The sequence below is a fragment of the Microtus oregoni genome, unplaced genomic scaffold (assembly GCF_018167655.1).
Source record: "Microtus oregoni isolate MIOR12 unplaced genomic scaffold, Mior012 000014F_ref0000157, whole genome shotgun sequence".
NCBI lineage: Eukaryota > Metazoa > Chordata > Mammalia > Rodentia > Cricetidae > Microtus > Microtus oregoni.
In genome coordinates, this window is record NW_024543073.1 from 41,583,096 (window position 1) to 41,595,159 (window position 12,064).

Below are 12,064 nucleotides of genomic sequence, written 5' to 3' on the forward strand. Positions count from 1 at the left end.
AGCTAAATGGAGAAAAGGGTCACAGCACAAGTGTGGATGGAGAGTAACTGAACTGTTTAAACTGAGTTGGCTTAGCCGGGAAAAATTTTTTGCAGCAATATTTTGCTGTATGGTTATGCACATGACAACTCTATGTGTGGGAAGAGGGTGGCTGATATATGGGGGCAGTGGAGAAAAGGGGAGGGGTGAAAATGAGCAAGTGCAATGATGCCTTTTGTATGAGAGGTGCAATCATGAAACCTAATATGCTGGTCACAGCTGAGGTTAATATGTAAGAACAATGTCTACCTTAGAAATATTTCCCACATTTGTTTAATAAAAAATTAACTTAGCTCTGAGTTATTAGATAGTAGGACACTATTGTGCCACAGACCACATAGTGGTTTTTTTTTAGCACAGCTTTTGAGAGCTCTGTGTGATAGCCACATCTGATGTTTTGTGTTCTTTTTGTTTTAAGGTACCCCACTTTCTAAAATCTTTCTGATGCTTTCAGAGGGAGTATCTTCTCAAGCCACAAGGGCCGATGGATAGCGTAGGTGAATAGGCTCTTAAAAACTGAGCCCCGAGATGCAGTGCCACAAGTGTCTCGGTGTATCTGCTCCCACCTCTCCAGTAATGGAAAAAAATTTAATGATAATACCCACACTCTTTGGGAAGATTTACAGAATAAAGTTTTTACACGTAGCAATCCTTTTTTGGAAAAGTATTTCTCATTTTGGGAAAGCTGCTTTGTTTCAATTGATAAATCCTTGGCTTTCTTTCTTTAGGTTCTGGTTCAAGGGAAAATAAACACTGTGTCTCAACTCAGTGGTTTCTTTGCTGCTGTCTGTGACATTGAAGTTGAAAAGTAGAGTTTTCCCTCCAGTGCAATAAAGTAGAAAGTGTCTAGAAGGTCGTGGGAGACGATAGTGGCGAGTCTCTTGCTCGCAGATTGTGCATTCCTTTAGAGGTCACAGGCACTTGGAATCCAGGCTTTAAATAATGAGGGCTGTGGGGAATGGACGTAATTCCGCCTGTTTCTTCTGTGCTCAGCCTGTCTTTGCTTTTAGCTCCTCATTTGAAAGGCATTGTTTGACGTGTCTCCCAGCTCCCTCTCTGTTTTACCTGGGTAGTCGCTTCAGGAAATTGTTAGCTAATCTTGCCATGGTATGCTACTGTTCATGCTGTTTTACAGTGTGTAGTCTTTGGCTAGAGGTCTTACCCTCTTACACTCTACAGCCCCAGAACTCAGCCTTGTATAGCCATACTGGGAGAAATTACTGGCTGCTACAGGGGCTATTATGGGTGCTAGAACCCCATCCTGTGGTCTGTTACTATTAGCAGGTTTCTTAGCTCATCTTGAGCTGGAAGGTTGCCTAAGGTAAGTTTCCCTTTCCTTTTCTGTTTTTGACACAGTACTGGAGAGTTAATTTTGCCTGGCAGAGTTGCTCGGTCATGGAGCTATGTCCACAGCCATCTACTACTGCTATTACCACTAACTACTACCACTACTACCTTTTCCTTGTCCTCCTCCTCGTCGTCCTCCTCCTCCTCCTCATTATTATTTTTGAGACAGAGTTTCTCTACGTAACAGCCTTATCTGTTTTGTAACTTGCTCTATAGACCAAACTGACCTCAAACTCAGAGATTTGCCTGCCTCTGCCTCCTGAGTGCTGGGATTAAAGGCGTGTGCCACCACTGACACTTCTTTGAGACTATTCAAGGTTTTTAGGGCCAGATATCTAATGAGAAGAAATAGAAGACCAGCATCACTATTGGAAACACCATTGAAATGTTTATAGTCATTTTAATCTTTATCTTGTTATCATTCATGATTTAGGTGACATGAGGCCGGTTCCAAGAGGGGTGGTTGAGCAGGTCCCCTGGTGGGTGGGAGACACATATATAGGCCATGCAGAGAGAGCTTGGGTATAGAGTTTATTTAGTGGGTATGGGGAATGGCATAAGAGTAAGGGATTATGGAGGAGTGGGGAGAGAAAAGGTGGGGGGACAGAAGAGAGACAGAAAGAAAAATGGGGGAGGGGAGGAGAAGGGGAAGGGAGAGAGGCAGAAGCTGCCTCTCAAGAAGATGGACATACAGGAGGCAGGAGATCTGTTTGCCTTGGCAGGGGAAGTGGGGGAGAAGTTGTTAAGGGGGTGGGATTGGAAGTGGGGGACAGGATGCCCAGGTGACAGGACAGGTCAGCAGATTTGTTACAGCACTTGTGCTGTGAGTCCCTGAGTCTTAATCCTGCAAAATAAAGTGAAAATACAGCTTGTGTTTTGCCTTTCCCCAACTCATCTAGAATCCCAGGATTAAGGATAAATTAGGACCTCAGGTTTCATGGGCTAACTTTCTGTGGAGAAGGATCCTGTGACAGACACGCCTGGACATTCAGTGCTAGCACCTCATGTTTACATAGACATAGTTAGTCATCTCTACCTTGGAAGGCAGCCAAGCTATAGCACTATAGCTCTTAATAAATTCCTCACAATAGTGAAACCAAACCCTGCTGCTCTGTGGTCTACCCATATATTTTGCTTCGCACACTTTGAGCAAACAAAATTTGTTTTCTCCCTTTTCTCTTATACTATCATTTAAATATTTAAAGACAGTCTTTGGGTCTTGCTAAATGTTCTCTTCCTCCCTGTTGCTATTAAACGCTGCCTGTAGTTCTCTCCACTGACATTTAAATGGGATCTAAGGGTTAGGCTGTCAGGCTTGAGCAGCAGCTGCCTTTCCCCACTGAGACATCTCACAGGCTGGATCCTCGTTAGCATTCTAATTAGGAACATCTCTAGGAAATGCTTCGCTGTCCTGTTGAGATGGCTTCTTAGACGTTAACTGTAGAGTTGAGCACCATGTGTGTAACTGGTTTGTTCCTTCACCATCTGATGGGTCACGTTTGGGCACATGTCAGCTCTCAACGCCCATCATGGAATTCATACAAATTGTTGTGATTTCCCGTACATTTGAGCATCTGCCTTTCAGCATCAGAGTCCAGTAGCACTCTCATCTATGAAGGCGTTGTGTTTGAATCCCTCTTTTAATGAGAGAGCTATTAAACGGTGGTGTTTCCAGCCATCATTCTGTCTCAGCAGCAAATGTGGGAGACGTCTGTAAAGAGTACAGGACGATAAAGTGACTGTTTAGGCGGCTGCCAGTCTGGTCCAGAGGCAGAGCCACCTTGCCTCCTGCTCTTGTCTGTGGTTGGCTGGGAACAGGCGACTCTGCGTATGGCTATGCACATGGCTTATTTTGTGCTTTACTGAGGTCTCATGGCTGTAGGTTGTCACCTGGCTTTCTACAGAAGAGATGGACTGTCTCCTGCTGCAGCACAAGGGCCGCTGAGTCATTGAGATGTTTTTTGTTCATGTAGTTGCCTTTTGTTTCTAAGGCCATCTAAAACCCTTCCCAAGACTCAGAAATGAAGGAATTCTGGGACCTCTATTCTACTAGAATGACTACATCATCCTGTATGTGCTTGTAAAATCACATTCTTTATTTGCTCGTTCGTCTTGTTTTTAACACGTGGAAGACTTTCTCAGTATCATTAATTCAATTAGTTTTGAATCTGTCTCATCATTGCACTTCGCCTTGGAAGCCTCAGGGTAAGTGGGTTGGAGATTTAGTACTCACTTGGCTGGGGGGGGGGTAGTGTTTGGCAGTAGGAGGACCCATTTGTCTCTGGGGAGGATGGAGAGTGTTTGGCAGTTGGAGGACCCATTTGTCTTTGGGGAGGATGGAGAGTGTTTGGCAGTAGGAGGACCCATTTGTCTCTGGAGAGAATGGACTGTGTTTGGCATTAGGAGGACCCATTTGCCTCTGGGGAGGATGGACAGTACTTGGCATTAGGAGGACTCATTTGTCTCTGGGGAGGATGGAATAGCAACAACATTATATTTCTGTGAAATTATAAAGAGCATGCGATTCCATGGAGCCTCCAGTCTATTTTGAGAGAGAGAAGAAAACAGCCCTTGTTCTGTAACCAGAAGTACCTTGCGGAAATGGTTAGTGTCTGACCTTTCTTTGTTCTTAAGGAAAATAGTTTAGGCTCTGTTGTAGAGTTACAGACTGGACTTTCCAGGGACCGACAACAGAACAGTGGAGTTTAAGCTTGTTTACAAACCATTTTTAGTTTAAAAACCAAAACAAAGCAAAAACCACAGAAACCTAAATTTGTGTACACTGCTGTCTGTCACCATCCTCCTCTGCTTAGGGAGTTTGTTTATTGACTTCTAGCAAGAAGAGGCCCTCACACTCTTTCCAGCCTTCCCCTTTAGTCTGTATCAGATCAGTTCTCTAAATGAAGGAAAATTCCATGACCTGAAATTACTCTTGAGCTAGCTTTTTGGTCTCCTCTTTTGGAGGGAGTGTTTGCTGCAGTGTAAGGGATTTTAGGAGGTTGTCACATATCCATGTTAGTTATAGATGTCTTTGCCACTCTTTGTGTGTTCTCTCGGTACTGTTTTGATGTTAACAGATGCATTGGATGTCTCCAGCGTCCTTGCCTTCATTTCCGCCATCTGCATTGAACTGCTGCTTTCTCTTTCCACATGGAGGACCTTCCTGAGCCTTACCTTTGCCTGGAAAGCACCTGGTATCTGTTGCTCCAGGCTTGGGTCTGTGCCACTTGGCCTCACTGAAGGATTTGCTCCTCTGTGACTTGGAGATTTCTGCAGCTCAGCTCAGCAGCATTCCAGATCCCACAGCTTAAGATGCTGTTGCATTGGTACCTCTAGAAAATGCTGCGTCTGGGATGAACCTCAGCTCTCACCCTCTCTCCACCATGAGAGAGAAATCCCACAGTAAGGCAGATGGAAACTCATGCTCCCTTCTTCAGGGGGACTTTAGCCCTGTGCAGGCTGTTCCTGTTTCCATAGGCAGTGATCCTCATTTGAAGTTTCTTCTTCCCCTCTCCCTTCCTCCCCCTCGCTACTTCTTTTTTGCTATGTCTTTAAATTCTTCTCAGGCCGGAACTCTCTGTAAATGCCTTTCTCTTATACCTCAGAGAAAATAACCATCTGGTTCCCTTAGCTTTTTCATGACATCTACAGGCATAGCGATATTGGCTCTTGTTAGAAGGGAAGGAAAGATCTCATGTCTCAGGATAGGGCAGCTTTTTGGTTTTTTGAGACAGGGTTTCTCTGTGGCTTTGGAGCCTGTCCTGGAACTAGCTCTTGTAGACCAGGCTGGTCTCGAACTCACAGAGATCCGCCTGCCTCTGCCTCCCGAGTGCTGGGATTAAAGGCGTGTATTACCACCGCCCGGCAGGGCAGCTTCTATGCAGTGTTGACATTCTCTGTCTTGCCATGTTCTGTAGCCTTTCAGCCTCTTTTATAGGCTCTTCACATGGACATTTGCCCATGCTCTCATCTCTTACGCACTGGTTCTGTCTTTAAAAACAAAACACCCCAGGAAAAATCCTATACTTTTTTCTCTGTGCACATCAGTCATCTGTGCTGTTCTTCACGGTTATCCCTCTGAAGAATGACTGTCCCCAAGAAGCTCACACCTTTCAGTTAGGATTACCTGCTGTCTGATTTTTTCCATACATATTGCTAAGGTGACTGAGTTTACACAGTGTCCTATAAAATTAAGAAGTACTTATATGATACCTGCTCTGCTTCCAGCTCTTGTGTCTGGATCTATTCTATTACTGTATTTGAATGACCCTATAGATTATATATTTTCTGCAGAGGTTGGCATCCCAGGAGAGAAGTCAGCTCCCATTGCATGCTGGTATAACATAGTCTGGCATCCCAGGAGAGAAGTCAGCTCCCATTGCATGCTGGTATAACATAGGCTGGCATCCCAGGAGAGAAGTCAGCTCCCATGACGTGCTGGCATAACATAGGCTGGCAGCTGTTCACGGTCACAGAAGATAAATGAGAAGATTCAAAGTCATAGATGTTTGAGCCCACATTTAACAGATATATCCACTCACTCAGCCACGCTTCCTCCTTCATTTCTCCACAACAGTTTATTCTGGCTCACACTTTCACAAGTTCCGGTTCGTGATTGCTCGTCTCCTTTGCTTCTGTGCTGTGGTTAGGTGGAGTAGAGCTGCTCAATTTATGTCGAGCAGGAAGCCCAGAAGAGAAGGGGCTGAATACTAGTGACCTCACAGTGACCTGCCGTCTAAGCACCTCCGTAGCAGTGCTCTTAGGTAGCTGTTTGCATAAAACGTGGGAGCGGTTATAGATATTTCAGTTTTCCCACACTTAGTGCACTTAGCTTGCAGATGTGTCTCAGATCTTTGTGTCTACATTTGTGTGAACCACATCGTGTCTTGCCTCCTGGGGGAAACCTCCTGGGAAGAATTTCTCCTTCCACTTTCCCCACCTCCAAGTCCTTTGCTTGGAAGAGGCGGATCTTTAAAAGGAGCTTGAGATCGTCCAGTGGCACCCATCACCAGGCATTGTGACTGCAGTATGCGCTGCCCTCTGCGGTCCCTCCGCTCTTTCTCTTTCCTCCAGCCACACTTCCCCTCTGACATTTGCTGGCATAGGCAATGTTTCTTTTTGCTGTATCCCGTCCCTCTGCTGGTTCCCATTGCTCCTCATGTTCCTGATTTCTTCTCATCTTTCAGCACGTAGTATCACCGCTCTGAAGAAGCTCAGACTGAGCACATTCCCCCTCGTCATGAAGTCCTGCCACACTCGGCCCTCTCTTCTTCACGGGAAAGCACCACTAGAATTTCCACTTGCTTCTCCCTACTAATGAGCAGGTTTCCTGAGGGCTCGGGGCTTCTTATTCTTGTATACATATCACAGCCCAGGTGCTCACACAAGAAACTTTGCTGAGCTACAGGCTCTGGTAAGATGTCTTGGATGGGTCAGTGCCCATTTGGTACTTTGACTGCAGGATTCTCTGGGGTTGTTAATCCCTGTATCCCTCTTTTGTGACCATAGCTACTTGCCAGCCTCTGTTACACTGGCATGCTTTGCCAGAATAATTCCCGAGCATGTCAGCCTCTGCAGAGGATGTGTGTATTATGTATGGGTGTGTTCTGCATCAGCCGTAGGCGAGATCTGGAGAGAGGAGCTTTGAAAACGACACAAGTGTCTTGCTGTGTTGGAGGGGCACACAGAGACCACTGTGCATGTGTAGAGGTCAGAGAACAATTTGGGGAGTGAATTCTCACCTACCATGTGCATCTTCGGGATCAAACTGGTTGTTAGACTTGGTGGCAGGTACCTTTGCAGGCCCAAGTATCTAACTTATGGAAATTGTAAATTGGATCACCTGCTTCCTGAGATACACATGGGCCACCCCAGACCTTGTTGGGTGGCTAGGATCCCTCCCCATGCCAGTTTGTGTGTCTGCTCCCTTCAGTGTGGTGCTGTCTAGCTTGTCACTGTTTCCTGTCACATGGGACTAAATGTGGAACATTTGAAGTTAGCATTCAAAGTACTTAAATGGAAGCTGAGCCCATTCTCTTTGTGCAAACTGTTCTGTTCCTTTGGGTCTGTGTTACTCTAGCGCTTCTGCAACTCAGCAGCAAACTTTTCAAGTCCCTGGTAGCTTTCAGGCGTCTTTGTGTTTGAAGAGACATTTACATGTTTTATATTTACCTTGTATTATGAGTGTTAACTTTAGAAGGATTTTAGTGAGTGAGTGCAGAGGATCCCTTGGTGAAAGTAAGACTCCCAAGGCCAGGACGCATAGCTCCCTGGAAATGCATGTGCCTAGCACACAAAGAGGAGGGGAGGGAACTGTGTTTGATGTCTGATTGTTCCCTTTAAGAATTCACCATCTTCCCCTTTAGTTTAAGCTTGAATTTTTCTTTTCCTTCCTTCCTTTTTTTTTGAGGAACTTTGTGAAAGGCAGATGACGTATTTGTTCCATTTGTCCTTGAAATACTTCCCGATCTTAGGGTTGGGCTTTGAGAAAGCCACTGATGATTAACATATACTGCTACCAAGTATGCTTTCCTTAGGTAAATAATCCTTTTATTTGCATTTTCAGCATTTTGTGGCTGTGAATAAAAAGTCCAAGTGTGTAGGTGTAAGACGTGTGTGAGACGGCGGTCAGAGTGCGTGTGCCCTGTCATCTGGACCCTCCCCGAGGCCAAGCACTTGGTCTCACTTTTGCTTGAATCTCCATGATTTTGTCATGTTGCTTGAGAATGTACCTTTCGCCCTCACCAGAGTGAGGAATTGTCAGTGATGGAGCAGACTCCTTGTATTTAGAAGAATATGCACAGTTCTGAGTCCTTTCCTTAATGTGGGCTGATTAGCAGTGCAGGAATGGAATTGAATTTTAGATTTCTGAGGAGGAGGTGATCTCAAACGGAAGTGTTCTGCAGTGGGGTCCCGGAGCCCTTGGTTGGCTGCTAGCCTGCAAGCATGGAGAGCTGTGGGCTGAGTTGCATTTCTCTGCCAGCTGCTTCAGCTCTCTTCCCTGAAGACAGTTCCAGACGTGTAGCTCTTTAATGTGTTATACAGCGCCTTTAGTTGTTATATGGCAGGATGAGGAAAAGCAGCTAACTATGTTGTTCATTTTACTTCTGGGTGGAGGGCAAGAGGCAGATGAAATAGTATGTTTCCCTAACTCTGTGTTCTTTTGTTATTACTCTTGTTCTCTAGGCATTAAGTGTCACCGAAACCCTGATTAAACCCTTGGAAAAATTCCGAAAAGAACAACTTGGAGCGGTAAAGGTTTGTGTCTACTTTGAGCACACTTGTAAACAGAGCTTGCTGGCGCCTTTGCTGTTGCTGCTGTCTGTATTCACATTTGGCAGAGTGAAGGGCATGCTGGGATAGACCATCTGTTGTTTATGTTTTCAATGCTCTTTTCCCCGTCGGGGAGGTGGAATTGAAAATAAAACCAAATACCTGCATGGGTAGTAAAATACCTAGAAATCTTTGACCAAACTTTGCAGGGGGCTTAAATCTCTCAGGCAGAGCTCCCCGGTAGTGGCAGGTGTGTGTGTGTGTGTGCGCGCGCCCACGGCAGTCACAGGTGTTTGTCTGTGCCCACAGCAGTCGCTTGTGTGTGTCCGTGGCAGTCACAGGTGTGTGTGTTTGTGTGTGTGTCTCCATGGCAGTCACACTTGTGTGTGTGTGTGTGCCCGTGACAGTCGCAGGGGTGTGTGTGAGGATTCTGACTGTGCCTAGGCATTGATTAGGGGCTCTTTTCCCACATGATGCTGTGGAAACCAGGGAGAGTCATTGTTATTGGGATGTGATTTTCTTGACTATAGCAGAAATCGATCGAGCTTCTATTATGTGTAAGTATTTATTGTCATATTGACCTACAGCCTCTCATTCAAGGGTTTGGGATGTAGCCAAGACTTCCTGGAATCATACAGCAGGCTGCTTTACCACAGTGGGACCTGAATATGTTTAGCAACTTCTAAAGTTTGTGATCTCAGCCTTGAAGTTAACCCAGAGAAATAATTTCCACTACTCTCTTTCTTTTTCTTTTTTAACGTGAGGAAGGAGAAGTACCATTTGTGTGTTGTTGACCGTTCTTGTTCTAGATCAAAGAGAAGAGAGTCATACATTTTAAGTAGGAAAGAGAACTTTCTCTCTCTCTCTCTCTCTCTCTCTCTCTCTCTCTTTTTGGATGTGAGCCTAGCCTTTAATGGCTGAGTCATCCCTCCAACCCGGAAGGGAACTTTCGTGTTTGTCACTTTTCATAGAAAAAAGTCAGAATTCTTTGGTACAAATGAATTTTGTGCCCAGTAGCTGTAACTGCACAGCTGGACCCGACCTGCTCCATCCAGTATTCCTCCTTTGAAGCAGTTTGTTGGATTAGTTGCTATTCCTCTTTGGTCCCCCGATACTTGACAGAGACACTGTAAGTTGAGGGTAGTGGTGTCTGTAAGGGTGCCCCGTTTCTTCTCCTGGCAGGTGAACTGCAGCAGCAGGTGATCGGACGCCCCTTTCTGCTCAAGGACACATCCTTGCCTTATCCGTGATGTGAAGGACCTGATGTCCTTTGGTTTTTCTCCGATGTATCTTCTCTTGGGAAGCTTGATCATGCTTCTGTTTCATAGGCAGGCACTGCGTGAGACAGCATTCATTTCATGCTTCAGTCAGAAGGTGGGCGGGGGGGGGGGGGGGGGGGGAGATAACTATATTGCCTTAGGGTGTGAGTGATTAGCTAATAAACAGCTTTATGTTTTCATTGTCCACTTAGTTCTCTAGGTTTTGAACATCTTTCTCCTGTTGACCATTAACAGAATCTTCTCTCATTACCTTTCCTGGTCCCAGGTTTCCTTCATGTTCGCTGCTGTTTGTTCAGAAAAGTAATTTGCAAAATAAATGGCCCCTTAAAGGGGAGATTACTGCAGTAATATGTAGTGTGTGACTCAGGCTCGTAGTGAACAAATGCTGTCCAGAAGGCTCGCATCTCTGCAATTTCCCCGTGTTTCCTGCAGCAGGTTTTGGAGGATTTAGCTACATTCTTGGTGCACAGTATGTGGAGTTGCTGTCTTGTCTGTTGATGTCCCTGGAGAAACCAGGTGGAACCCTGGGAGAACTTCCCCCTTTTTAACATAGTAAGTAGGAGTTGCTGCCTCTCTACTGTAGTAATAGAGAGGTGGCTCCTCTTGTATTACCTTGTTAAGTCTTTCAAAGACTGCTACCCTTCTCTAACCTCTAGAGTCCTCTGCCTTGCCTTACTGTAGAAGGTGTCTAGAAAAGAGCTTATCTGGTTAATAATAATTCTATAATTACCAAAGAAGAACTTGGAGTTTAGATACTTGCACATATGCATGCGTGTGTGCCAGTGCGCTCGTGTGTGTCCCTGAGCGTGTGCACGTGTGTCCCCCTGTCTGTGTGTCTGCTATTGGACACCCAGCCCTGTTTTGATGAAGCACAAACTTGTGTTTCTTTGATTAGTGTGCTCACATGCGATTTTAAAAAGACTTTCGTCTCTTAGTTGGAAGCCTTTTTGACAATCACCACCCAACAGTTTTCACGTGGAGATAAAATCAGCACATTTACAAGCTGACCACTTCAGAGTTTTCAGATGCCAGCATCAGCTTTGGCATTTCTCTCCTGGCTCTTTTGTGTTGATTTCACCCTGTTGGCTCTTCTGTGGCGCTCTTGATTTTCTGTATGCCGGCATCCTCTAGTTTCTAGAAGCCTAATTATATGTCTAACTGTGGTGGAAGTGTAATCTAAGTTGCTCAGTGGTTTTTGTAAATTGGGCTTTTAAAACCCTCCAAGGTACTCCTGATGATCTTGTTCTGTTTTGATGTGCCTGCCTTGAGTCATGTCTGCTGGGTTTGGGCTTGTTTCTGTTTTGAAGATTCTTCTGTGTTTCCTTGTGTGCCTGCTGGAATCAGGACCTTGTGGGCTGGTGCTTTGGGCTGTGCCGCAGTACTGTTGGGAGTTTACATCAAAGCTTGCTTAATTTCTTAATTCGTTCTCATCCTCTTTCCTTTTTTCTGCACGATGTTGGCACTTATTTTGCAGTGTCTCCCAGCCCCGTTAAAGCCTTGCTCATTTGGGGCAAAAGCACATTGAGTAAAATGTGCAGGTCCCAGCGGGAGAATCTGAATTGCTTTCTCAGGCACCTTACCAGCCAGGTGATAGTGCGAGCCTGGGTCTAGAACATAGCAGCCATGTGTAAGTGTTACACAGATGCCACTAAACTGTCGTGACAGATTTTCAGATGACCTCAGAACAGAGTTTGATATTACCCAGTAGACCCAAACATTTCAACACAGTACTTGAAACAAATGTCTTTTTAAAATACATTATGACTTCTCCCTTCAGCCCAGGACCAAGCTTGGAGTCACATTTTAAAAACATTTCTTTCCTAGAATATGTCTAATGAGTAGTCTTAATAACAGCCGACTGGCCTGGACTTTGTAAACAATGGCAGGACATGAGCAGAACCTAGCCTTCCCTGGCAGCTTATGCCAAGAAGTTTGGTAAAGCGAAGCGTTGCTTTGATTTAATCCTGGTACTTTCCCTTTAGTTATGGAGCACATACCTGTGCCTCTCACATGTGGGACATGTCACATGCCAGTCTGTGGCAGAGTAAGAAGTTGGGGGTCAGTGGGGATGAGCTGTGGAAAGTGGGCTGTGCTGAGCCGAGATCTGGGAGCTACCCCCACTGGCA

The 12,064-nt window shown here is 45.4% G+C and overlaps 1 protein-coding gene across 1 annotated transcript in view; it reads left to right on the forward strand.

Annotated features, from left to right (window-relative positions):
* Arhgap10 (Rho GTPase activating protein 10) overlaps window positions 1-12,064 on the forward strand; it is a 259,737-nt gene that overhangs the window by 88,580 nt on the left and 159,093 nt on the right. Inside the window, exon 4 of the mRNA XM_041663469.1 lies at window positions 8,572-8,643. Within this exon, the coding sequence (XP_041519403.1) occupies window positions 8,572-8,643 (72 nt within the window). The remainder of the gene's footprint in view (window positions 1-8,571; window positions 8,644-12,064) is intronic.